This window comes from Giraffa tippelskirchi, chromosome 6 (assembly GCF_054371585.1).
Source record: "Giraffa tippelskirchi isolate mGirTip1 chromosome 6, T2T-mGirTip1v1.2.pri, whole genome shotgun sequence".
NCBI lineage: Eukaryota > Metazoa > Chordata > Mammalia > Artiodactyla > Giraffidae > Giraffa > Giraffa tippelskirchi.
The window spans coordinates 133,422,697-133,450,661 of NC_137280.1; the positions used below are offsets into that span (position 1 = coordinate 133,422,697).

Sequence of the window (27,965 nt, forward strand, 5' to 3'; positions counted from 1 at the left end):
GTAACTCTGGCTTAGGGTCTCTCACGAGGTCACAGTCAAGGAGTCAGCTGGTCATCTGCAATCATCTGATAGCTTGACATGCTAGAGAATCTGCTCCCAAGATGGTTCATGTGTATGCCTGGCAAATCTGTGCTGGCTTTTGGAAGGAGGCCTCAGTTCCTTGCCCTCATGACAAGACAGCTGGCTTCCCCCACAGCATGTGACCCAGGAAGGAGGAACAGAGTAGGAGCTGCGTTGTTTTTGTGAACTGGCTTTTGTGATCATTTCTGCCACATCCTAATGGTTACACAGGTCAGCCCTATCTAGAGTGGAAGGGGACTGCAAAAGAACACAAAAATCATGGGAACTGAGGGGACTACTGAGGAAGTGGTGAAAACAACCATAACCAGTGAGGACTGCTAAATCAGTCATTAAAGTCTCCAGAAACTGTCCTAAGGGCATATGGCAAGTGAAGATTTATTCTAGATAATTCACTAAATCTCAGTTAAAACACTGAGACTTTGTGACATCTGAGCCACAGCCCATTCCTTTACCCCTTTCCCAGCTCAGTGAGGCAGAATTTCCACTCTAGGCAGCTGTGGACAAGAAAACGGGGCTCTCTCTCTCACTCCCAGTCAAGAGCAGCAGTATCTCCCCAATAAGATCAAGTCACCAGCATTTTTTATCACCACCAATTATGTATTACAGACATTAAATCACAGGTGAGTGCATCCCACAAGTAGGGTGCTCCCAGATTCCATTCATAGGCCAAATGCTCTACTCAAGGTTGGGCAGGCCAAGGATATGGGGGCCCTAATTGCTCTCACCCCAGATCACTCATAAGGCAGGGGTTCCACACTAGGAGAGGCAAGTTTAGAAGATCAGAGATAACAGTCCCCACCCAGCACCCAGCTCACAAAACAGAGATGTCACTCTAAGAGAAGCAGGCCATTGTTCAGAACAGTGACTCTGAGATTTTTGCCCAAGGTAAAGAGAAAGGCAAGTCATAAAAACATTGAACTCCAGGGACTCGCTTGGTGGTTCAGTGGTTGAGAATCTGCCTGCCATTGCAAGGGAAATGGGTTCTATCCCTGGTCTGGAAGATGCAACATGCAGTGAGGCAACTAGGCCCACGTGCCACAACTACTGAGCCTGTGCTCTAGAGCCCACAAGCCACAACTACTGAAGCCCACGCACCCCAGAGCCTGTGCACCACAACGAGAAGCCACTGCAATGAGAAGCTCATGCACCACAAGAGAAGAGACCCCACTCACCACAACTAGAGGAAGTCCATACACAGCAACAAAGACCCAGCACAGCCATAAAGAAATTAATTAATTAAAAAAAAAACAAAAAACACTGAACTCCAAAGCTCTCCTTCAAAAGAATTGACTTTAGTGGGAATAAAATGTGGAGCAAATGATGATACAAAGCATTATCAAAAACAATAGAACAATCAGCTGACAATTAGTTGGACCTAACAGCTGGATATGATACCAAGAGTCGGGCAGTGTAACAGAGAGATCAGGAAGAAAGTCCTGCTAAGATCACTGTCCTCCAAGGTAACCATATATGCCTAAGGCTGCACCCTCTGTCGGAGAAGGCAATGGCACCCCACTCCAGTACTCTTGCCTGGGAAATCCCATGGACAGAGGAGCCTAGTAGGCTGCAGTCTATGGGGTCACTAGGGGTTGGACACGACTGAGCGGCTTCACTTTCACTTTTCACTTTCATGTATTGGAGAAGGAAATGGCAGCCCACTCCAGTATTCTTGCCTGGAGAATCCCAGGGACGGGGGAGCCCGGTGGGCTGCCGTCTATGGGGTCGCACAGAGTCGGACACGACTGAAGCGACTTAGCAGCAGCAGCAGCAGCAGCACCCTCTGTGGAACAATATCAGAGGCCACCATCACCCTGATACCAAAACCAGAGAAAGATACCACAAAAAAGAAAACTACAGGCCAGTATCACTGATGAACATAGACACAAAAATTCTCAACAAGATACTAGCAAACCAAACCCAATAATACATTAAAAGGATCACACACTATGATTAAGAGGGATTTAACCCAGGGATGCAAGGATTCTTCAACATCCACAAGTCAATCAGTGTGGTATACTATGTTATCAAACTGAAGGACAAAAACCATATGATTATCTCAATAGATGCAGAAAAAGCTTTTGACACAATTCAACACTGACTTATGATAAAAACTCTCCAGAAAGTGGGCATAAATAGAATTTACCTCAAGATAATAAAGGCTATATATAACAAATTCATAGCTAAAATCATTCTCAATGGTGAAAAGCTGTAAGCATTCCCTCTAAGATCAGGAGCAATGCAAGGATGTCCACTGTCATCACTTTTATTCAACACAGTTGTGAAGTCCTAGCCATGGCAATCACAGAAGAAAAAGGAATGAAAAGGAATTCAAATTGGAAAAGAAGTAAAATTGTCACTGTTTGCAGATGACGTGATTCTACACATAGAAAATCCCAAAGATGCTACCAGAAAACTACTAGAGCTTAACAATCAATTTGGTAAAGTTGCAGGATACAAAATTAATACACAGAAATCTTTCTGAAAGATTAGAAAGAGAAATTAAGGAAACAATCCCATTTACTATCACATCAAAAAGAATGAAATATCTAGGAATAAAAAGCTACTTAAGGAGACAAAAGACCATACCCTGAAAACTATAGGACAATGATGAAAAAGTCAAAGATGACATAAACAGATGGAAAGATATATACCATATTCTTGGAAGAATCAATATTATCAAAATGACTATACTATGCAGGGCAATCTACAGATTCAGTGCAATTCCTATCAAATTACCAAGAGCATTTTTTACATAAATAGAACCAAAAAAAAAAATTTTAACTTTTATGGAAACCCTAAAGACCCTGAATAGCCTAAGCAATCCTGAGAAGAAAAATGGAGCTGGAGAAATCAGGCTCCCTGATTTCAGACTATACTACAAAGCTATAGTAATCAAAACAGTATGGTACTGGCACAGAAACAGAAATATAGATCAATGCAACAAGGATAGAAAGCCCAGAAATAAATCCATACACCCATGGTCAATTAGTCTGTAACAAAAGAGGCAAGAATGTACAATGGAGGAAAGAATCTCTTCAATAAGTGGTGCTGGGGAACCTCAACAGCTACATGTAAAAGAATGAAATTAGAATATTCTCTTATACAATACACAAAAATAAATTCAAAATGAATCAAAGACCCAAATGTGAGGCTGGACACTATAAAACTCCTAGAGAAAAACATAGGCAGAACACTCTTTGACATAAATCACAGCAATATCTTTTTGTCATATCTTTTTGGAAGATTACATTATCCCCTAGAGTAATGAAAATAAAAAAAAAAAGGATCCAATTAATCTTAAAAGCTTCTGCACAGCAAAGCAAACTATAAACGAAACAAAAAGACAACCCATAGAATGAATGGGAGAAAATATCTGCAAACAAAGCAACTGAAAAGGGATTAATCTCCAAAATATACAAATAGTTCACACAGCATTACATTAAAAAAAAATGCAATCAAAAGATGGTAGATGATCTAAATAGTTCTCCAAAGAAGACATACAGGTGGCCAAAAGGCATTTGAAAAGATGCTCAACATCATAGTATATGAGAAATGCAAATCAAAATATCATCAAAAAGTCTATAAATAATAAATGCTGGAGAGGGTGTGGAGAAAAAGGAACCCACCTACACTGCTGGTGGGAATGTAAATTAGTACGACCGCCATGGAGAACAGTATGGAGGCTCCTTAAAAACCTACAAATAGAACTACCATATGATCCAGCAATCCCACTCCTGGGCATATATCCAGAAAACAACAATTTGAAAAGATATACGGACCCCAGTGAATTTTAAAAAGATACATGGACCCCAGTGTTCACTGCAGCACCATTTACAATAGCTAGAGACATGGAAGCAACCAAAATGTCCATCGACAGAGGAGTGGATAAAAAAGATGGGGCACATAAATACAATGGAATATTACTCAGCCATAAAAAAAGAACAAAATAATGTCATTTGCAGCAGTATGGATGGACCTAGAGATTATCACACTAAGTGAAGTCAGGCAGAGAAAGACAAACATGGTATCCCTCATATGTGGAATCTATTTCTTTAAATGAACTTATTTGCAAACCAGAAACAGACTTACAGATATCATATTTATGGTAACCAAAGGGTAAATATGGGGGAGGGGGGGAGGATAAATCAGAAGCTTGAGATTAGCATAAACGCACAGCTATATAGAAGATAGAAAACCAACAAGGACCTGCTACTGTATAGCACAGGGAACTCTACTCAATACTCTGTGATAACTATATAAGAAAAGAATCTGATAAAAAATGAATATATGGATATGTATAATTAATCACTTTGCTGTACATCTGAAGCACAATATTTTAAATAAACTATGTCAGTAAAATTTTTTTAAAAACAGACAAAAATGACTGGATAAAGATATGACATACATATATACAATGGAATATTGCTCAGCCATTAATGAGTGAAGTCCTGCCGTTTGCAACAACACAGATGGCCTTAAACAGTATCATGCTAAGTGAAATGAGTCAGACAGAGAAAGGCAAATACATATAATTTCACTTATACATGAAATCTGAAAAAAACAAGCAAACATAACAAACAGAAACAAAGTCATAGATACAGAGAACAAATAGGGGGTTGCCAGAGGGGAGGGGGCCGGAGGAGGAGAGCAGTGAAGGAGATTAAGAGGTACAAATTTCCTGTTATAAAATAAATGAGCCATGGGTATGAAATGTACAGTTCAGGGAATATAGTCAACAATTATATAATAACTTTGTATGGTGACAGCTGGTAACTAGACTTATCATGGTGATCATTTTAAAATGTATAGAAATATCAAATCACTGTTATATAACAGGAACTAATATATAATACTGTAGATTTAATACATTAATAGTTCAAAAACAAACAAGCTTATAGAAAAAGAGATCAGATTTGTGGCTACCAGTGGCAGGGAGTATGGGGAGGAGAACTGGATGAAGACAGTCAAAAGGTATAAACTTCCAGTTCTAAGATAAATACTAGAGATGTAATGTACAACATGATGACTATAATTAACACCATTGTATGTTATATATGAAAGAGAAAAGAGTAAATGCTAAGAGTTCTCATCACAAGGAAAAAATTTTTTTTCTATTTCTTTAAATTTGTATCTACACAAGATAAAGGCTGTTCACTAAACTTGTTGTGGTAATCATTTCATGATTTATGTAGGTCAAATCATTATGCAGTATACTTTAAACTTACACAGTGTACTGTGCTTAGTCACTCAGTCATTTCAGACTCTTTGAGATCGCATGGACAAGAGCCCACCAGGTTCCTCTGTCCATGGGGATTCTCCAGGCAAGAATACTGGAGTGGGTTGCCATGCCCTCCATCAGGGTATCTTCCCAACCCAGGGATTGAACTCAAGTCTCCCGCACTGCAGATGGATTCTTTACCGTCTGAGCCACCAGGGAAGCTGATACTTTAAACTTACACAGTGCTATGTCAATTATCTCAATAAAACTGGGAGAAAAAAAAGTCGGAGAAAATGTCACAGCCAAGAAAAACCTGAGGAGACATGATGACTAAATGTAATGTGGTAGCTCAGCAACAGAAAAGGACATTGGATAAATTCTAAGTAAATCTAATGAAGTATAAGCTTTAGTTGGTTAAAAAAAAAGCAAGTAAGATGACAGTGTTCTATCAAATGGCTCAATGGTACATTTGAACTGGCAAAAGAATCAGTAAACTTCATGATAAATCAACAGAGATTATGCATTTAAAATAACACAAAAAAGAACAAAGAAAAATAAACAGAGCCTCAGAGAAATGTGAGACACACCATTAAGAATACTAATATATACATAAAGGGAGTATTAGAAGGAGAGAAGAAAAAGAGGGGCATAAAAAATATTAAAAGAAATAACAGCTGAAAAGTTGCCAAATTTATTGAAATCATTAATTTACCATATAGGAAATTCAGTGAACTTCTAGTAGGATAAAGGCAAAGAGATGCACAAAAGACACAGCACACTTCCTGGAGGTCTTCCCTAGAGGTCCACTGATTAAGAATCCTCCTGCTAATGCAGGGGACACAGATTCAATCCAATCCCTGGTCCAGGAAGATTCCACATGCCGTGCAGCAACTAAGCCCATGGACCACAACTACTGAGCACTTGCGCTGCAAATACTGAAGCCCGTGCACCTAGAGCCTGTGCTGCGCAACAAGAGAAGCCACTGCAATGAGAAGCCCATGCACTGCAAAGAAGAGTAGCCCCTGCTCACTACAACCAGAGTAAGCCCACACACAGCAACGGAGACCCAACGCAACCAGTAAATAAATAATTTTTAAAAGACACATCGTATTAAATGCTAAAGCCAAAAGCAAGGAGAAAATCTTGAAAGTAGAAAAGAAAATCAACTCATCACTTACAGAGGATGAAAACTTAGTTTGCTTCTTTACCACTCAAGCATTACAGGGTTGGATGTGAGGAAAGCCGCTCTCCGCGGTGCTGACACTGCAAGGTGGATCAAGATGGTGGCTCCCAAAGGTAAGTCTACTTGCTGGTTTGGTCCATAAGGAAGTTTTCACTCATCTGCAATGAAATGAGAAAAATAAGCACAGTACATGAAGTTTTTCATAAAGTTAATTCTACTCAATATAAATGACTATTCCACATTTGTGTCCAACTCCTGATGTTAAACTATTATTCTGCTAAACAGTGGGAATAATAATAATATTGGTAGTTTTAAAGTCTTTATATTGTCAACAATATAGTGCTGACAGTCCTTTGTTGGTATCCTGTTTTTTCTGTGAATATTTTTTTACATTTTTTTACTGAAGTATAGTTGACTTACAATGTGGTGTTAGTTACAGCTGTACAGCAAAGTGAATCAGGATATCCCTATTTATATTTTACCAGTTTATAAAATCCAAAAGTCTGAAAGCCAACTCCTTTGGGATGCTGTTGTATAGCTGGGAAGTACAGGGAGCCATGCACCCTCGTCTCAGCCCTCCATGCTTTATTTATAATGAGATTTGAATTGTAGAGTAGTTAAAGCAGGAACTGATTTTTAAATAGGCCATGGGTGACCACTGCAATCCCTACAGAGCTGCAGAGACAAGACCCCCCAGTTACCAGCAAACTGCGGGAATTGCTCCACACCCACTTACAAAGGACTATGTGTGACTGACTGTAGCATAAAAAAATAAATAAAACTTTCACTAAGAGGTTAGACTATGGCCTTGCTCAAGATCGGCAATATTTCATAGCATGGATCCTTGAGTCAGACAGATGTGAACTCAAACCTGGGTTCTCCCATCATTAGCATTGAGACCTAACCTCTTGTGTCTCAGTTTTCCCAACAATAAAGCAGAGCAAATAATAGTAACTTTTGTGAGGATTAAATAGAAATGCAGATAAATTACCTAGTATATAGTAAGTGGTCAATAAATTTTTGCCATAATAATTTGTTGTTATTGCCCACCATAGTGTAACGCCTGTAGAAGAATACTATGTCTCTCTCTGCCCCCACCCATTTCTCAGTAATAAAACAGGCAATGCCTGACTTTAACCTCAGGTCTCAATTCTCTGTAGATCTGTGTTACATGTAGCTGTCTATCCTATATGCACTGAAAGTTAACTATAAAAATGCCCTTTTAAAACAAAAATGTGTATACATCACAAAATCTATTTTAAATTATTATCTAACATTTACTAAGCTCTATTTGCCAGGTACTATACCAAGTACTGGAGAAGGCAATGGCACCCCACTCCAGTACTCTTGCCTGGAAAATCCCATGGACGGAGGAGCCTGGTAGGCTACAGTCCATGGGGTCGCTAAGAGTCGGACACGACTGAGCGACTTCACTTTCACTTTTCCCTTTCATGCACTGGAGAAGGAAATGGCAATCCACTCCAGTATTCTTGCCTGGAGAATCCCAGGGACGGCGGAGCCTGATGGGCTGCCGTCTATGGGGTCGCACAGAGTCGGACACGACTGAAGCGACTTAGCAGCAGCAGCAGCAGCAGCAGCATACCAAGTACTTTTCATGAATTATCTCTTTAAAACCTTATCACAATGCCAAGAGGTAAATCTGATTGATATCCATATTGACAAATGAGGAAACTAAAGCTAGGGGAAGGCACAGAAACACCACATTCACTTTGTCTGATGTCACACAACCAGTAACGGGCAAAAGAAAACACAGACCTTGATCTGTCTGGTTCTAAAGCCCTTGTAGGGCTTTCCCTGGTGGCTCAGTGGTAAAGAATCTGCCTGCCAGTGCAGGAGATGCGGGTTCAACTCTGAGTCAGGAAGATCCCCAAGAGAAGGAAATGGCAACCACTCCAGCATTCTTGCCTGGGAAATCCCATGGACAGAGGAGCCTGGCAGGCTACAGTCCATGGGGTCACAAAAGAGTTGGACACGAGTTAGCTAACCAACAACAAAAAAGCCCTTCCTCCTCATCCCTGTGCACTACTGCCTCCCTTTGGCTCCGAGTTTCCTCTCCTTCACACTAAATATATCTAGGGGTACGGACCTAAATATTCCCATTTTATGGACAGATTGAGGCTGAGAGAGAAGCTAACACCACCCAAGTACTCTCAGCAGAGCTCAGAATTGAGGACCTTTTCCTGCCTCATCTCTGCAGGTGCCCATCAATATAAGTACGGTAAGAACCGAGCTGAGGAGGATGCCAGGAGGTACCTGGTAGAAAAAGAGAAGCTGGAGAAAGAGAAAGAGACAATCCGGACAGAGCTGATGGCACTGCGGCAGGAAAAGAGGGAACTAAAGGAAGCCATTCGGAACAACCCAGGTATCTATGGGGTGTGGCCCTGAGCATATGAGGGGCTCAGCCTTGGCACCTCCCCTGGTACTAGCCACCTGGTTTCTTACCAGGAACACGTAGGCTTCTCCTCCCCTTTCTCCTCCTCCTCACCACCACCATCATCATCACCATCTCTCCTGATGAATGAAAGTGCCATTGATTGAGTAACTGTTTTTAGAGTGAGGGGATGAAAAAGTAACACAAATGTTTATACTTAATGTGGTAAAATGAGATCTGATTTTAGAAATTTTAAAACATGAAAAACAGAGTGTGCTTTAGAATCAAGAAAGAGATATCATTTTGAACCTCATATTAACTCATTCATTCACAGCTATGTACTAAGGACCCAAATGTGTGAAACATTGGTCCAGGTACTGAGAATAATGGACAGTAACACTTCACTAGTATCCCATTCTGAAATCTAGGACCATGACCTCTGCAGGCCCTGTATACCCGGGGCTCCTCTGCACCCCACTTTCTGCCATTTTTCTGTTGAATTCTCTCTATAGCTGCAGTTCAGCACACTTTCAGACTGAGGTTTCTGAACATGTTGCAGGGAACTGGAGGTCCTATCCTTACGTAAAATGTGTCCAAGGTCACATAGCCCCATGAGAATCTGATGGAACCTATGGACCCTTTCCTAAGGGAGAAAACCCCCACAAATCACAATGTTGCAAATAATTTCAGGAGCTCAAGTGCGCCCAGAGCCACAGATTGCCTAGGAATTCACAAATCTCAGACTGAGAACTTCTGGCTTAATGACTTGTTCTATGTGGCTAGGAACCAGAATCAATGGAAAGGAGGCACATGAATCCAGTTTGGTTTCAATATAAAGAAGAACTTTATAACAGTCAGAACTAGGGTTTGAAGCAGGTTGACTTGACTGTCCAACTTGTCCTCCTCAATTTTTTTCTATAGTATATAACTTTTTAACAGATTACTTATTGAATTTATATTGTTTTCTCTCACACACACACATATACATATAAACACACAATTATAAGTTCAATAAGGGCAAAGATCTTTCCCTGTTCTGTTCACTAATAGGTCTCAAGGGCATAGAACACTGCCTGGTACCTAACAAGCACTCAATATTTACTGAATGAATGAATGAATAAAAAGAATCACCATTACCAGAAAACCCTCCGGTGCAACCTCTTTCAGGGCAAACAATGGAACTAATTTTTAAACCTATTAAGATCCAACACAGCTCCTGACACAAACAAAGTCCTAACACAGGTTTGTTGGCTTAAAATGAATAAGCAGCAAAATTCTAGCAAGGGCTTGTGATCAGTGTAAAGCCCTCTGTTGATTCTTGGTTACAAGTAAGAAAACTCACTGGCTTAGAAATGAAAAGGAAAATGTAACTGGAAACTTGATCAGGTATAGCAAAGTCCAGGGACTTAAATGATGTCACCAGGAAGCATATTTCTCTAATTCTTGCTTCTGCTTTTCCCTACTTTGGTTTCATTCTCTGTCCCTCATGGTGGTATAAAGGCTTCACAACTCTTGCCCTCACACAGTCCACGCAACCACTCCAGCAGAGAGGCTTCTCTTCCCAATGGGCCCCATAAGCACCTTAGGATTCACCTTGATTGGACCAGCTTTGATCCCTAAACTAACCACTGTGACCAGAAAATGAGATACAATTATGCACCAGGTCTAAAGTATGTGCCAACTCCTGAACTAGAAGTGAGGTCAACCCCATTCAATCTATAGGGAATGAGAGGGGAATGGGGAAATGGAGAGTGGGCAAATAAAAACCACACAACCCAGCACAGAGCTAGAACTATAGGTCCAAAGTCCATCCCTTAACCAGAAGTAAGAAAGGCCTTAACCTGGGAAGGCAGGTTATGGCCTGTGGGCCTGCCAAACTCCCTGATGTTTCTGGCCAGGCTCAGCTATTTCTTACAGATGTCTTTGGACACAGGGGCAAAGTTAAACGCTCTTGAAGAGGCTCTGGCCACCCTGGAAGCTCAGTGTCGAGCAAAGGAGGAGCACCGGATCGACCTGGAGCTGCGGCTGGTGACTGTGAAGGAGCGCTTGCAGCAGTCCCTGGCAGGGGGCCCAGCCCTGGGGCTCTCCGTCAACAGCAAGAACAAGAGTGGGGTGAGCTGCTCCTTAATCCCCTCACATGCTACAGACTTTCATGATCATTCTTTGAGGGGTAGGAATTATCCTTATTTACAAATGAGAAAGCTAAAACCCTGAGAGGGAACATGTCATAAGTGGCACACCTATGAAGGGGACTGACTCTTTGGAACAAGTTCTCTGGCCTATGTTCTCTCCACTGAAGCACCACTATTTGACTTTTTATCCTGAATGTAATCTTAGAAGTGGCCTTGGGGTTATTGATAATATACTATATTGAATAAGAACAAACTTGTATTGATCAATTACCACAGGCTGGTGCAGCATCTTAACCTGTATGATTTCACACAATGTTCACAGCAGTCCAGTGAGGCAATATTATGTGTATTCACCCTATCTGACAGACAAGGAAACTAAGTTCAGATGTCAAAGTACATGCTCAAGGTCACTCAGCTAAATGGGAGACAGGATCCCAAACCCAGGAAGCCTGACTCCAGAGGCTTGCTTTAGCCACTGGTACAGCCCCCTCCTGGGATCCCCTGTGTACCAGGCCCTATCCTCAGGGCTTTGCATCCATTGTCTCTAATGCTCCCAGCAACCCTCATGTTGAATGGGATTTCTTCAGGGAGAACTTCAGTGACCTCAGTCTGTATCAGTGTGTCAACCCCAGCACGACTACCAGTAATTTTTTATAGGGCCTGTCATGTGCACTGTAGGATGTTTAGTAGCATCCCCAGCCTATACCCATCTGATGCCAGGAGCTCCACGCCCAGTTATGACAACGAAAAATGTCTCCAGAAATTGCCAAACATCCCCAGGAAGGACAAAACTGTCCCCAATTGGGAACCACTGGTCTGAATTACCAACAGTCCCATCTGTTATTCTACTTCATGGCACTTAACCACAATTTGTGTGTGAATATATATATATATCTGAAAAATAGTATAAGTGCAATAAATGCTTGTCAAATGGATAAATGTTTATACTTGCTTTTAGACAAGAAAACAGTATTCCTATTGCCGTCCAAGGTCAGGCTACACCTCATGACTCAGAAGCCAGAGCAGTTTCTTCTACTCCTACACTTCCTCTCCATGGGGTCATTTCCAACCTCATTTACAGGAAAGCTTAGAGGCCAGGGACAAAACAATTTCCAAGAAGCACAGAGGACTGGTGGAGGAGTAGAAGTGGTTCCCTCATCCCAGATGCTTCCTCCCACCAACGTGCCCTGATGTTCACATTCCACAGAGCTTTTCCCTCCACTTTTGATCCTTGTGATGGCCTTTGGAGAAAGTCTTCTCTAAATTCCCTACAGGCTTAACTATTAGTATGTCACATTCAAGGAACTACATCCAGCAAGATACTAAGCCATCACCTGAAAAATTTAAGAAGTAAAGGCAGTGTAAAAAACGTGAAGGAATGCAGGAGAGGTTAAGAGACAGGACTGTGTGATTTAAATCCCAGCTGTCTCACTCACCAGCTTTATGGCCTTGAGCAGTGACTTGACCTTCTCATTTTCCTTATCTGTAAAATATAACAACATAATATAAGCACCTGCTTTGCATAACTGAAAAGGCTAAATGAACTATGATAATTTATGCAATGTCTGGTGCACAGTGAGGGTTCAGATATTTTAACTTTAGTAATTTTACTCATTTAATCATAAATTTATTCCAAGGCCCTCACGTATTTTGCACCCCTTATCCTGTTTGATGCTGACATGTTTGCACAATGTCTTCTACTTGCACTCTTTGAAGGGCAGGCTGGGTGTGAGTACTAGACCTCACCAATGTAACTATCTCTTGTCATCAACAGGAAGCTGCAAATAAACCCCAGAACAATGCCCCAGAGCAACCTCTCCCTGTCAATTGTGTTTCTGAGTTACGGAAGAGGAGCCCATCCATCGTAAACTCCAATCAAGGAAGGGTGCTACAAAAAGCCAAGGTACCACAACAGTTTGGCTAATCAAAATTCAGAGACTCGGAAGCTTCCTTTCTATAGAACCTCACCAAGAACAAAAAAAATCAGCTCGTGAGAAAGACAGAAAATTGCCAATATACCCATGCGGTAAAACTCATAAATTTTGCTCAGAAAGCAAGACCCTCAAATCTCCTTCGGAACATATTTATTCTTTCTTAATACATAAGTCTACCAAGCTTTGGTTTCTGAACCTACAATATGTTTTGAGACAAGAAGGGCCCCATTTAATAGGTGAGGAAATTGAGTAAAGGGACTTGCCCAAGGTTATGCAGAGCATCACTGAGAGCTGGGATGCAAATCCATCTCTTCCAGTTCCAAGTCAACAGCTCACTCCAAGATACTGGAGTGAAACTTGGGGAATCCTACCTCTGAAACTTGGGGCCAGCTGTGTTCTAGAACTTTTTGAATTTTAGAAAGGTAATGTGGTGCATATACTATGTATGATGAAAAACCCCAAGTTCTCAGGAGGTACTCTGTAAGCAAACATTTTGATAATTCTATAGCAAGACACAAACATTCACAGCACATTAAACAAATAGACTTCAAACGACCTCATATCAGGTGAGGTCAGGTCTGGCCACTGAATCTGTGCCAAAACACTTGAAAAAGATTCTGGTCTCAGAGCTGTCTGGTTTCAGAATTGCAGATAAGAAAGTGTGGACCTGAAAACAAATACCTGAGCATTAGGACATGAGATAAGAGAAGTAACCAGCCCAAGGCCAGACCACCGAGACCAGACATCAGCAAACTTTTTCGGGAAAGGGCCAGACAGTAAATATTTGATGCTCTGTGGAACACATGGTCTCTTTCACAACCACCCACCTCTGCCATCATACCAGGAAAGTAGTCATAGACAGTATGTAAATGAGTGGCTGACATGGCAGTGTCCCAGTAAAACTTTGTTTATGGAAACAACTTTGAATATCACATAAATTTCAGGTGTCATGAAAAAAATTTTTTTAAATATTAAAATCTGAATACCATTCTTAGCTGATGGGTCATAGAAAAATATGTAGTGAGCCAGATTTGGTCCATGAACCAGAGTTTGCTTCTCCTTGATCCTTATGGGCCACTGGAAGAACTCTGGATTTTGTTCTAACATAATGGAAAGTCATTGGCAAATTTGGACCAATGAATTCTGGGGTATGAATTACATTTTTAAGAGACCATCCTGGCTACCATGTTGCAAATGGATAAGGGGATAGAGAGATCAGTTAGGAGAATTTTTATAAGAGATTAGAAAAGTTTAGTGGAGGTGATAGCAAGTAGCTGGTTTTGGAGGTAGAGGAGAAGAATTTGCTGCTGAGGATGTGCAGGATAAAGAAAAGAAAGAAATCAAGGATGTTTTTACCTTGTTTTTATCCTGCAAATTACACCTGAATATTCAATAAACCGATTTTTTTTCCTGTTTTTCTGTTATTCAGGAATGGGAAATGAAGAAGACCTAGAAAGAAGATGAGGATTTCATCCAAAGGAAACAACACCTTGTCCATCCAAGGTGAAGCCTTTTTCACAAGGAGGCATCAGAAGACTGGAAGTAGCCCAAACTCTCTGGGCATCCCAAAGACCAGCCTTTATTGTCTGCATGATTATAGGGAATATGGGAAGAAAAGAATTAGAAGAGGGAAATAGAGGGCATCCTTATAACTTTACAGAGGGTGGAAATGGGGGTGGAGGGAGACAGAAATCTCTACAGTTGTAAAGGTTTTGTTGAATGTCTTTGCCTTCCCCTCTGAAGAAGAAATGAAAGCACATGTGAATAAGCCATTCCACCCTATTCTCAGCATCCCATTCCCAGTCCATAGGACAAAGGAAGGTCTTGAGGCATCAGTGGTGCAGTACAGAGAGATGGGACTTGATCATCTGACAACACCTGTGCCAAATGAATTCACACTGGGCATTACTGACAATCTAGGCAAAACAGGCTGAAAAATCAATACCATTATTCCTACTTGCATGAAGTGAACAAAAACTACAGAAATTATGCAAATTCTATGATCATTCCTCATGACAGATTCTAGAATCCCAGATTTGAGTGTTTTCAAATCAGAGATCTGGCACAGAGGAGTCCAGCAGGCCAAGAAGTTCAGCAACTGACATATTTTAAGCTCACAGTGATCCTCAGACATAAGCACTGATTTCTAATGTCCACAGAATGTTGCAGGCACTGTAAGGTGGGATCATTTGCTATCAGTCAAGTCCTCTACCTAATGTATACAGCACTCAGGCTCTGAGAGCTATGATTAGAAATCCAGGTGATATTCTTTATGTCTTTAACCTTACCTTGCACTTGGAGACCCACCAGTCCGCCCTTTCAGCCCTACTATCAAGTAAATCTATCACAGAAAACCAAGAGGATGGTGGCTCATTTATGCCACAGGGGTGCTAAACCTTTTATAAACATTTCATATTTTTATAGAAGAGCAAGGACCGCAAGTCCCAGGCAGTCTTCTAACTGTGCCATTCATTACTTTCTCAACACTGTAGGCCCATTACAGGCCTTCACCACCTTTCCCTCCAATAAAGATAAAAATCATTTAACTGCAAAAGCTCAAAGGTTAACTCAAGGGGAAAGAAAGGAAATCATAGAGAAGCCTCTGGACACTCTGGGCTGCACACACTTTACTTACCTAAGGCTTTACACACTTGCTGCTGCTAAGTCACTTCAGTCGTGTCCGACTCTGTGCGACCCCATAGACGGCAACCCACCAGGTTCCCCCGTCCCTGGGATTCTCCAGGCAAGAACGCTGGAGTGGGGTGCCATCGCCTTCTCCATTACACACTTGAGCCTCACCCAAACTGTATCACTCTCTGAGGAAGCAGGAGACCAACGCAAGTAAAATAACCTGACCAAAAGCACCCAGCTATCGGTGGCAGAATAGGGCTGATGAGCCTGGATCCAGACAAAGCTGCTTGAGCTCTGCCTCTGCCATTTACCAGCTGTGACTTTGACCTCTGATTGTTTTACCTGTGAAAACCGTGTTAACAATGGTACTTTTCTCCCAAAACTACTGGGGGGATTCAATGAGATAACATACACAGGAAGCATTGCACTGTCCAAGAAATAGGAAAGGTTCAGCCATAGTGGTTATTAGCTAGATAAGAAACATCTGACTCAAATTTTTGTGTTCTTTCCACTGAAGAAGCAATGACTTTCACATGGTTTTAACAACCATTAAAAACTTAAAGGACTGTTATCCATAATTGACATCTTTCATCCAAATTCCACCTGAGTGTCTTCAATGACAACGGAGCTCACCTAAACTGCACTGCCAGTGTTCTTCCTTAAAATGTAGATCCTGGAATGGCACCCAGCAATTCAACTGTGTATGTGATGTGTGTCACATTCTTTCCTATAGTTATTTTGAGTGCCTTTTCCCACCAATAGATCTTGGCTCTTTGAGGAGATCACTCTACAAAATTAATAATTAACATTATTGAGCACTCACCATGCATCAGGCACCGTTAGCCATGACTGGCTTACAAGACATACAACCCATGCAGTCACAGAGAGGCCCACGCCTAGCAGGGCTCTGTGCTTGGCTTATTGCTCTGTTACCCTCTCAGTAATCTTGAACAAAGGGCTCCACACTTTTGCCCTTTATGTAGCCAAACCTGGTGCTAATTACTTCTCTAGGTGTTTTCCCTTTAATGTTCACTAAACTCTGTGAGATAGGTTCTGTTATCCCAGTTTTCACAGTTCAGGAAATGGAAGCCCAGAGAAGTTATGTAACTTACTCAAGTCCACATTTAAGAAGTGGTGGAGTCGGCATTTGAATACACAGAGTCTGACCCTAGAATCCCCCTCCTCTTGGTTCCAAGGGTCTATTTCACTCACGTCCCCCCTCCTTTATTCAGAAGCACACAAGCAGTTAATGAGTGGATGCAGCACACCTGGTGTAACTTAGCTACAAGAAGTTTTAACAAAATGGCGACAGCGTGGATGCCACTTCTTTGGTTTTTTTTTCAAAGTGTAGGGCCACGGTTCTAAGGTGGAGTTGAAGCTCCATCCTCCCCAGTACTGCAAAGCGTTTGGATTATCAGATTTCCAGTATCACTGAATCCTCAGTGGGGGTCCTTTAGCAGGTTCACCAACCACTCCGAGCCTGTTTTCTCCTATGTAAAAGAGAATCATAATCATTCCTTAACCCATGTTGTTCTTTTCCTAAGGTCAAAAGGAAACAGAAGGTTGCTGATTATAACACATTTGAGCCAGGCCTTCCTTTTATAGAATATAAGGATGCAAAAGACTCCAGCTTTCTCTTTACGGTACTCACAAACAAGCACAGAAAAACTAGGACTCAAATAGCTACAGTACAAACGAGCCACACTAAAGTGAAGATTCAGAATGATGAAGGCACACTGCTCCTTCCTTAAAAAAACTTTTTTTTACATTAAGGACTATCCAGTAACTAGTTTGGTAACTCCAAGTGTCCACAACCCCAATTACCAGTCTATTGTCACAACCTGTCCATTTTCCATACTAAATCTAAAATTCATCTATTTCTTCCCATCTCCATTGACACCTTCCAACTTCATTAATTCATTTAACAAATACTAGAGCATCTACTGTGTGCACCTACTGTACTAGATGCCAGAAATCACAGCTGTGAACAAGGCAGACACTCTCATGAAGCTTATAATCGAAACAAAAACCAAAAAACTGCTGGATATACCTAAAACAGTAGTGACTTTAGACAAGGCGGTTACAAAGGTCTCTCTAGTGAGGTAATCCCAGGACAGAACACAACCCTTCCCTGCACAGACCCGTCCAACAGCTTGTCTCCCCACCTCTTAGACCCAGTCTCCTCCACACAGCGGTGAGTGACCCCTTAAACAAGTAATGGCACTGTAACATTCAAGTTCTTTAGACAAAAAGATTTTGAACAACTACATTAGGGCACTATTCCATTGTTTATTAAATATGAACAGACCAAAATATATATATACATATATCTGCCCTAATGGAGTTTACACATTAGTAAGGAGAAATGAAAAAATACACATTTCGAGCCACAGGAAGTTGAGAGGAAAGGGGGAATTGGCGAAAAAAGCGAGCATGGTTGGTAAGAGATGAGGGTTAGGCTTTGACTTTTCTAATTCCTCACAGGCCCTGGCTCTAACCACGGTCTTGTGTTGCTCCTCCGCCTCCTCCAGTACTTCAGTCCCTTACTCGCAAGGCGCTCCTTTTTGACCTTGCAGATGCTGTTTTCTTCTACCTGAACCACTTGCCTCTCTTTTCGTTTACTTATTATTCCGCTTTCAGTTCAAACGTTATTTCCACTGGGAAAACGCCCCACACTAGGTCATATCGTAGTCTAGGGTTCCGCAACACCAAGCCCCTCGCGTTTAAATAAGGGTCATATTTTGACTTTATATGGTGTTTGCACTTGTTTGTTGTGTAAAACTTCATGTAAGCTCCTTGAGGGTAAAAATGTTGCTCCCTGTGGTCGCCGCATATTCCGCGCTTAGCACTGAGCCTATTCACAGGAAACCAACTTACCCGCGGAACACGCCTGGGGCCGGAAGAGCTGCGTTGCTTATAGACCGGGTAGGGAACTGAGCAGGAGCAACCCGAGAAGTGGCGTTCCCATCCGGGGCCCTAAGAGAAAAACGCCCGCAAAGGCTGCTGGGAAGCGTGGTTTTTGAAGCGAGCATAGCTCGCCATTTGGAGCAAGTGCGCATGCGCTGCCTCCGTAAGCCGAGGTGGGAACATGGCTGCCAGGCTCCTGTGGGCGGTCCGGCGAGGGATGCAGCCCCTGGCCTCGCTTGCCGCTTCCGAGGGCAGGTAAGCGAGGCAGGTGGGGATTGGGAACTTGAGGACAATGAGGGACGAGCGATCTGAACGGGCAGTTTGGGGCTGGAGAACAAGGGGACCTCTCTAGCCTCTCGGCCGCTACAACTGGGCGCTCACGGCTCCATCTTACAGAGCGGGAAACTGAGGTCCACAGCCGCGCCTCCTTGTCGGGCCGAGGTTACGTAGGAAGATTCGAGGTCACGCCCTCGGAGGTGGGAATTGTTCTTCCGACTGAATTAGGGACGTGCCCTTCTCGCCCCTTTCTCCAGCTTTGGTGCCTACAGGTGAATTGGGATTCTCTCTTAGCACCCTGTGTGAAAATAATGGGGAACCCACATCTGAGCTTCACTTTTCCTGTAGGTAAAAGGAGGGCGTTGGACTTTGCCAAACGGCTCTTCCACCTGCCTTCAAGAGTTTGAAGTTCTGGTTGCTGCTTTTATCCATCGATTGCAGCAGCTTTTTTTGATCACTTATCTTGCCGATTGCAGAACTAGGGGTAGTTCTTTTTATTCTCCCGTTTAATTGGGGGAAACTGTGGTTTAGAAAATTTGAGTAACGTCTCCAAACTTAAATCTCATGAAGTGGTGGAATTCAGACTGAAAACCAGTCAGGGCTGTAGAATCAGCCCTTTTAATTAGTGACCAATGTTCATTATTCTCAGGGACGATTCCCGGTTGACAGTTTCTTTACCAGAAAAAAATAAAAATTGCTGAGTAGGGGAATGGGTAAGGTTGGATCTCTGAAAAGTAAATTACGGTGAAATCCGAAAATTTTACATAACTGTTTGTCGCCTTTTTACCATAACACACCTGACCCAGCACTAGGGTGAGAGATTGAATTCTGAGTTTCAAGCTTTTTTTCCCTAATCTTTTTGGCAGTTTTTGGTGTAGGGAAGTGATCGGGAGCAAAATGGTTCCTTCTAATAAAATTTCCCCCACTCCAGTTCTGAAAGAGTAGCAATTGAATGAATCCACCACAACTTCCCTGTTTCTCATGACTTGGGCCCTGGCCATGTTCCCTTCAACTGGACCTGAGGATATTTTGACCTATTTTTAATTGGATAAATGTTTTTTAGGACTTTAGGAGGAAGGATCTACTTCACCCTGTTTGATGTGTCCCAGATTTATCGTGACCACATTTTCTGAACTAAAAATTGGTAATCATGTATAATTTGACATAAGATCATAATAACTGAATTCAGGATTAGCATGAAAGATAAAAAGTAATCTTGCCCACACCCTTATACTAATGGTTCCCTCTTCCTGTTCTTGAACTAAACTCCTTTACCCCTACTAAGAGTTCATTTAGATTTCACCTCAGTGGCCACTTTTCAAAATATGCCAGTTTATATAAATAAACTATTTGTTTTAAAGACCTTTTGCACCCACAGATTTTCTTGATGGTTTTACTTCAAATTAAATTATGAGGACCCAGGAGGTGTAATGGAAACTTCCTTGAACAGGGGGTTCAAAACTGCTGCAATCCAAGATCTACAAACCCCTACTTTAAAATTTTTATGTAAACTGAGCTACGTATCTATATGATCTGTTTCATTCACCTGTTCACAGTCCACAACATATAGTAAATGTTTTGTAAGTTTTTGATTGATTTGATTTTACATGGTAAGTTCCCACCTCTTTCTCTTAACACAGATTCTTTTCCATAAAAGCTTTTTACTTAAAGCTTGTGATCAAGAAAGCTTTAGAATTCTAGGCCTCACTCCAATTTGATAAGGTACCTTTACCTGGGGTTAATTTTCCCCATTTATAAAATGAGAGACTGAACCTGAACTGTATGGCTTTTTGTTTTGAATTCTTGCTTCTGGCATTGTCCTGCTGGTTCTAGGTACTATAATTTGGTGTTCTCTTGCTGACTTTTGTGTCCCCACTTCCAGCTATTTCTACTGCCTGATGCTCAGTATCCTGATTCAACAGAATACTATGTGATCTTGAGTAAGGCATAAGCCTCTCTGAACTTTGGTTTTCTCATCTATAAAATGGGGATGATAATAGTATTTATCTCACATATTGTGAGATGAAAAGATGATTTAATAAAACCTTGTCAACTGTGTCTGGCACTTAACAAGCACATTTTAAGTGTTTGTGTTGTTATTGAAACTGAAAGCACTTTGTCTAAAGAGAGTCAATCTGGGAAGCATTCCAGTCTCTGAACTTTGTTGTAATTTTGGCTGTTTGTCATGGCTAGGGGATGGCTGCATCCTTTCAGCACTGCCACTCAGAGAACCGCTGGTGAAGACTGCAATTCTGAGGACCCCCCTGATGAACTGGGACCCTCTCTTGCAGAACGAGCCTTAAAGCTAAAAGCTGTTAAACTGGAGAAGGAAGTCCAAGATTTAACAGTAGGTAGATTTTATATTATCTGTTCATATAGTCTGAAATATATATCATATTTTCTATTATCTGTTTATGTTACCTATAGTCACATCTTCTCTCTGGCTTAAATATTCACATAAAGTTTTTTAAGTCAGTTTTTTAAACTGTTTCCTCTAATTAGCTCTTTACTCCCTCTTGTTAGATATACTGAGCAAAATAATCTGTAGTAGTTCAAAAACATTGCCAACTACAGATACCCATCTTTATTCAGTTTCCTGGTGTGTCACAGTACTTAGATATCTGATATTTTGGTAGTTTCAATGGAGATACAATGCCTGGCATGTAGTAGACACTCAATAAATATTTGTCGAATAATGTGGTCATTTACCATTTTATTCTGCCAATCAGACTCTATCTGGCTTAGTGTGCCAGTACTGTACTGACAGATTTTGAGAAATAGAGCAATTCCAAAGCAGGACCACCCAGAAAGGGCAATGAGGTTAGAAAGTGTGTCTTATGAGAGTAATGAAAGGAAGCAGGGATTATAAGAATGAAAGAAAAAAAGACAAAAGAGGCTAAATAATTGCCTTCAAATAGATGACATATTTTTTTAATACATATTTATTGGCTGTGCTGGGTCTTAGTTGCGGCATGTGGGCTCTAATTCCCTGACCAGGAATCGAACCTGGGCCCATTGCATTGGGAGCATGGAGTCTTAACCACTGAACCATCAAGGAAGTCCCAAGATGACATATTTTTAAAAACTTACTCTTGGTTGTCCTAGAGTTCAGTTCAACAAAAGAAAGTGGGAGGGTGGCAGTGTTGGCTGAAGATGAAAAGGAAAGCTTTTTCTGAAGATAATGAGCTTGAAAACAGTTGTTATGGGTTCAAACTGGCAGCCTAAATGACAGCCTATCAGAACTATTGTAAACAGAGATTGCTGCTCTGACTGGGAATTGGGAATAGCTGATACAAGATTCCTATACAGCTCCTAATGTTTTTGTTTGTTTGTTTTAATAAAAATCTATACCAAGGGTAAAATTTGTAAAATAAGCAAAAAGTTTCTTTTCCACCAATAAGCATGTTTTCTCATCACTGTGACTTTGCTTCTGATGCTTAGGTGAGATACCAGAGAGCTGTAGCTGACAGTGAAAATCTAAGAAGGCGAACCCAGAGATGTGTAGAAGATGCCAAGATATTTGGTGAGAGATATATTAATAATAAAAATATTTTTTAGTTTAAGGGCACTTACTAGCAGTTCTGCACACTGAACTTAGCAAAAAACACATCTGGATCCTTAACCAACCTATATTGTACCCTTCCTCTATTCCCATAGGCTTTCTGTGCTGCTTATTGGGAATGTTGGAAAATGAACCATTTGCTGAAATAATGTTTGCGTTTATTTTCACCAGACTTTTGTTATTTTTCAAGCATGTACAGTTATCATTCTAGTGCCTATACAGGCAATTCTGTTTAACTCTTTCATGAACAAGTGAAGTGAATCATTAAGATGTTCAGAAAAGAATCCAAAGAGCAGACACATAGGCAATCAGAAATGCGAAAATTTGCTTCATCTAAGCAAAACTGCGGAGAAGGCAATGGCACCCCACTCCAGTACTCTTGCCTGGAAAATCCCATGGACGGAGGAGCCTGGTAGGCTACAGTCCATGGGGTCGCTAAGAGTCAGACACGACTGAGCGACTCCACTTTCACTTTTCCCTTTCATGCACTGGAGAAGGAAATGGCAATCCACTCCAATATTCTTGCCTGGAGAATCCCAGGGACGGCGGAGCCTGGTGGGCTGCCATCTGTGGGTTGCACAGAGTCGGACACAACTGAAGCGACTTAGCAGCAGCAGCAAGCAAAACTGGTCTATATCCAGAATGCAATAACTAACTGTCTCTATCAGACAACTTTCACAACTATAGACAAAAATCTTTTGCGTTACTTTCACTGTTCTACAGCTTGCTGAGTTACAACTCAAAGGCTCAGACCACATGGAATCTGATAACCCTGATGGCTGTGCTAGATCAAATCTATTTTTTCACTGATGGCGTTGAATAATCTTTTTGGTTCATTTCAAAGTCTCTCAGAAATCTTTTCCTAAATGTACCACATCTTGTTCCAAATCTGTTCATGAAACTGTTAGTTAAATAACAGAAATTCAAGGGTAAAAGGCAATCTGTGATGACTTGCTATACTCACAATTTAATATGGAGCATTATACTTTTACTGCACATAGAATGGAGTGCCCGAGGGGCCGTTGGATACTATTTAGTCCAGTCTCCTCTTACAGGCAAGCTAGAAAAAGTTATTTGACATCAGATGTAGATATGAATCCATTAATCCCTGATCCCTAATCTATTTTTCTTTCCCTTATATCACTCATACTCCTTCCTGTTCTCTGGATTTTATCTGCTGTTTATACACAAGATTCACTCCATTCATGTCCCATCCAACCCCATTCCTTTGGCTTAGCCTTCTGATTCTCATTCAGTGCTATAGATACCATGTTTCAAGACTCTGAGTAAATACTAACCCCGAAATTGTATTCCTAAATAACTTAGTACTGACCCCCAAATGTGTTTCTGATATTTCATCCAAGTTTTAGTCGCATATTTCCAACTATCAGGGCTCAGCAAACTGCATCCTTTCCATCCAGACAGTACATACCTGGGAAATCTCTCCTCTGTCATTATCTCTTTTATTGGCTGCGTGTTTTGATACACCCTTGAACTTGTCCCTGGATTAAAACTAGATCAACAAAGTCCTTCGCCCCTCACCAGCTCCTACCAGGGCTTTTGTGTTACCACACAAAAATGATATTCCTTATCATTTCTATAAGAAAAATGAAGAATGCTGCATTGGAAGTAATGAGATTTCTCAATAACTGAGTTCACTTTTATAAAGTTTATGTGACTCTAAAAATATTAGACAAGCTTGGTGGCCTCTCCAGCAGACAGAACAGAGTGATTTCCTCACAAACAATAAGATATAACTTTGTAGCAGGCATTTAGAGATTTACCTCACCTATGGAGTATATTTCTTTCATGTTCCTATTTAGCTAATTCTCAAGAATAAACCACTCGTTTACTCCTCCTTAGCACAGTCTTGTCAACTCCTCTTTTATTATTCCCCCATCAGTGAATGTCTTCTTCCTATTGAGAATGCATGCCTTAGCACAAATGAGACAGGCAGGAATTTTCAAAATATATGTAAAGGTGAACAACTCACTAAAGGTGAGTTGTTCAGTCACTCAGTCACGTCCGACTCTTTGCAACCCGATGGACTGCAGCATACCAGGCCTCCCTGTCCTTCACACCATAGATAAAAGAAGCATATAAAACTAAGTCAAGTTTTTAAAAAGACAGGTTTCTGAACCTTCTGGACATAGTCTTACCTAGTTCTTGGGTTCTAATGATCTTCCCCATTTCCTAGGCGGCTTCCTAGTCACGTGTCTTCTAAGAGAAATGTTGGCTCATCAGTTCGGTTGCAAGGGTAATCACTGGCAATAATCCTCAAATCCCATGTAGCAATCTTTGCATTTCCTGGGGTACCTAGTATACCAGCCACCTCTTTGAGCCTTCCCCAAACTCTGCCCTCAAAAACAGAGTGATTTCCTCACAAACAATAAGAGTGTTTGGTTTCTCTATAGGAATTCAGAGTTTCTGTAAGGATTTGGTGGAGGTGGCAGACATTTTGGAGAAGACTACAGAGTGTATTTCTGAAGAAACAGAGCCTGCGGACCAGAAGCTCACTCTGGAGAAGATCTTCCGAGGATTGTCACTTTTAGAAGCAAAGCTGAAAAGTGTGTTCGCCAAACACGGCCTGGAGAAGATGACACCCATCGGTGACAAATATGACCCTCATGAGCATGAACTCATTTGTCACGTGCCAGCTGGTGTTGGGGTACAGCCTGGCACCGTGGCATTCGTAAGGCAAGATGGCTACAAGCTTCATGGCCGCACCATTAGACTTGCCCAGGTGGAAGTGGCAGTAGAGTCTCAGAGAAGACTATGAATGGGCCCAGAGGAACTGCATGTTCTCCCAGAGTGCAGTCACCTGTGATTCCTTTATTTATTAAACTAGGTTCGTATTGTACATGAGGTACTTCATGTGATCTGTTTTGGATTTAGTCATATTGGCTTTATTTCTGAGATACTCTATTGATTTAATGTGACCTGTTTGGTCTCATCAGAAGTCTTGCCATTGGGCATTTGAACAATGTGACAAGTGTTCCTGTGGCCTTAACAAAATGTGTTTAAGAAAATTATTTTAAAATTGGTACTCTGATGACTTTCAATCCAAAATCTTTTTTAGAGGTGGAAATGAGTGTATGTTTATTTATGTGTTTTCAACTCTATGTTCATTTCTGGTCCCTATAACAGAAATTGTATAGGATCTTGAATTTTGTGGGAAGAAGAGGTGGTAGGGGTTGGTTTAACATTTGGGTACTGAAATGATAAAGCTTTATAGCTGTATGAATTTAAATCATTTGGATTGATCTTTTTGCACATAGATTTTCAGAGCCTACTGTTTTCATTTTATTTTTCTTCTAACTATCTTTTGTCCTTGTAGTTCCTGCCAGGTAAACTTGATATTCACACTCATTTCCCTTTTCAAATCCCATTTACAAGGCTAAGGCCCCAGGAAAGACTTGGAAGACAGAGATTGGCAAGAAATCAAGATACCAGGTCCCTTTCAAGCAAGTATGGCCAAGAAACCTTGTGCTTTCCTCGCTGAGTTGTCTTCAAATTATTTTCAGCCTCCCTGGGTGTATAATCATTTCAGGGAAATTGAGGCAGCACCAACACCTAATGACCTAAATTGGTCTATGCAAGTAATTTACCACAATTTCTCTTTCCACTGGCCCTTAAATCCTCTGCCACTTGGTCAGATTTATCTTGTGATCCTTGATTAGATTATGTAGGGAGGTGGTCAGGACCAGAAAATGTTAGGTTCTTATGATTCCTCATTTCATTTAGTTATGCTGGGTTTGGAATTGTGTTTTGTTTGTTTGGGGTTTTTTTTGGGGGGGTGTACTCACAATTCACTACCTCTCTTACATTGACTAGCTTTATATCCTAGTTTTTGTATCTGTCTTACGTCATGTGTAAACATCTAGCTCCCCTTTTATGTACTGACCTCTTAGAGGCAATGAGCCTATGTGTATATTTTTATTTCAGTCTTATAGATAGTGTTCTATAAAAAATTTATTCAATAAGTGAGTTAGTGAATGAATGATATATATATCAATTGAACATTAGAAAGGAGGTCTTTGTAGATCTTTTAATGTTAGAAGCCGCCTTAATGATCTAATCTCACCCTTTCAGTTTCTTCAGACTAGGTGTGAAAACATAGTCTTTTTAGGACTGGACTCAAAAAAAAAAATCTCTAAAACTAGTAAACTAAATTTCAGTGAGAACTTAAGTAAGAAATAACTAGACATTAACTTCAGTATTTAAGATTCAACAGTTCTATAATGAACATGCAAATATATCCCCAACAGACAATTAAATGTTGTTAGGTGTCCAGATTGTCCAGGTTTAGGTTTAAGTTACTTTTCCATAAAATAAATCCATTTCTTCTAGAACTCTATGACCCCATTCTGTGGGGTAGTGAAAGAGCCTCTTAGACATCATAGAAAGTTCTAGCACACTACACAGATAGGCATCAACAAAACCATCCCCTAATGGGTCCTACCACCTCCACCAGATTTAGACACTTAAAAAAACAAATACATATAAGATGCAAACAAAAGACTGGTGGTGAGATTTTAAAACCAGAACCTCTTGGCATTCCACTAAGTACATCCTGTAAATGTAATGAGCAGATTTCACAATAGGAATTTGTCTTTTTTTTTTGCCTTCATTCCTTTGAGAATGACAAATAGTGACAATAAGAAAGTGAGGCAATTGTGATTTTCCATGTGTTCTTGGATCACTAGCTATTCATTACAAATGAATTAGAATAACCATAATTTTAAGTGTGGAATGTTCTGATTACTTGAAGAGTTCTTCAGTATTCTTTGCAACCTCCTGTTTTAGCAAGTAGATTGAGAATAATTTTAGATTCTTCTATTATTCAGTAGTTTTGCAGAGTTAAAAGTATAAATTTAGAAGCTGGAGCTGTAACAGAATCTCAAAAAGTTGAAAGGCTTTCAGGAGCCAGCGCAGCATAACAGAGCATATGCTTAGTAAGCATAAACTTGAACATAATTCCCAGCCTAGTCACTTCACTCTTCTGAGCCTGCTTCCATGTTTGTAAAATAGTTATAATTCTCAAACTATTACGAGGATTAAATGAAATGTGCAAATTGCCTATTACAGTAGGCCCTCGAATATTTATTTTTATTGCTTTTTATACACATTGTTTTTCATATGTTTTTATAGTTGCCTAAAGTCTAGGGGAAGGGGAAGACTGGTGCTTGACTAAAAAAATAATTGTAAGTTAATCAGTCACAGTGAATTATTTTCTTTTCAGCTTCTGTTTTTTGTGTGTGTCTGTTTAAACTATAATGAGGAAGTCTACATTTTTAGACTGGAGAAATAAAAAGGTTGTTTCAGTGCTCTTAATTATTTTCATCTTGATAGTAAAGTAAAAAGATATTATTGGCTTGTAGATGATATGTGTAAGGAAGCTTTGGCTCATGTGAAGAGGGACCTTGGTGTCTTAGTACTTGGATTTTATGAATCTTTGGTGGATTTTCCTTACCACTATAAAGGAATCATTCAGTTTGTACTGATATAAGTTATGTGGTGCTCTTTGATGGCAAAGGATTTAATAAGTGAAGAAACGTCCTTAAACACTAAAGCAAAATCAAAGAAGACAAAGGTGAAATATAATCTTCAGAAACAACATTAATAAAACCTTAATTGAAATGACTGTGT

The 27,965-nt window shown here is 40.7% G+C and overlaps 2 protein-coding genes, 1 long non-coding RNA gene and 1 other non-coding gene across 9 annotated transcripts in view; 2 read left to right on the top strand and 2 right to left on the bottom strand.

The window, feature by feature from the left end:
• Window positions 1–15,494, top strand: part of AFAP1L1 (actin filament associated protein 1 like 1) — a 69,065-nt gene extending 53,571 nt beyond the window's left edge. For all 4 annotated transcript variants that reach the window (XM_081495713.1, XM_081495711.1, XM_081495716.1 and 1 more), the window contains 4 exons: window positions 8,701–8,865; window positions 10,808–10,986; window positions 12,781–12,909; window positions 14,370–15,494. In XM_081495713.1, coding sequence (XP_081351839.1) covers window positions 8,701–8,865; window positions 10,808–10,986; window positions 12,781–12,909; window positions 14,370–14,393 — 497 coding nt within the window. In that variant the 3' untranslated portion in view covers window positions 14,394–15,494. The remainder of the gene's footprint in view (window positions 1–8,700; window positions 8,866–10,807; window positions 10,987–12,780; window positions 12,910–14,369) is intronic.
• LOC145508659 (uncharacterized) overlaps window positions 1–18,549 on the bottom strand; it is a 106,581-nt gene extending 88,032 nt beyond the window's left edge. Inside the window, exons 1-3 of one of the 2 annotated variants that reach the window (XR_014055513.1) lie at window positions 18,449–18,549; window positions 12,443–12,489; window positions 6,478–6,640 (exon numbers count right to left, since the gene is read on the bottom strand). This is a non-coding gene — a long non-coding RNA (uncharacterized LOC145508659). The remainder of the gene's footprint in view (window positions 1–6,477; window positions 6,641–12,442; window positions 12,490–18,448) is intronic. The other variant, XR_014055512.1, reaches the window with a different exon arrangement.
• A 92-nt stretch (window positions 18,550–18,641) lies between these two features.
• Window positions 18,642–27,956, top strand: GRPEL2 (GrpE like 2, mitochondrial). 2 transcript variants are annotated; one of them, XR_014055505.1, is made up of 5 exons: window positions 18,642–18,733; window positions 20,948–21,101; window positions 22,196–22,277; window positions 24,731–25,164; window positions 25,713–27,956. XR_014055505.1 is itself a non-coding variant. In XM_081495720.1 (4 exons), exons 1-4 carry the CDS (start codon window positions 18,660–18,662, stop codon window positions 25,093–25,095), a joined length of 675 nt encoding a protein of 224 aa, XP_081351846.1. In that variant the 5' UTR covers window positions 18,642–18,659; the 3' UTR covers window positions 25,096–27,956. The 2 variants fall into 2 exon arrangements, 1 of the variants encoding a protein (XP_081351846.1); XM_081495720.1 differs by having other exon boundaries at window positions 24,731–27,956.
• Window positions 21,740–21,812, bottom strand: TRNAW-CCA (transfer RNA tryptophan (anticodon CCA)). The gene has a single exon. It is a non-coding gene; the product is annotated as a tRNA-Trp (tRNA).
• Window positions 27,957–27,965: the final 9 nt, after the last annotated feature.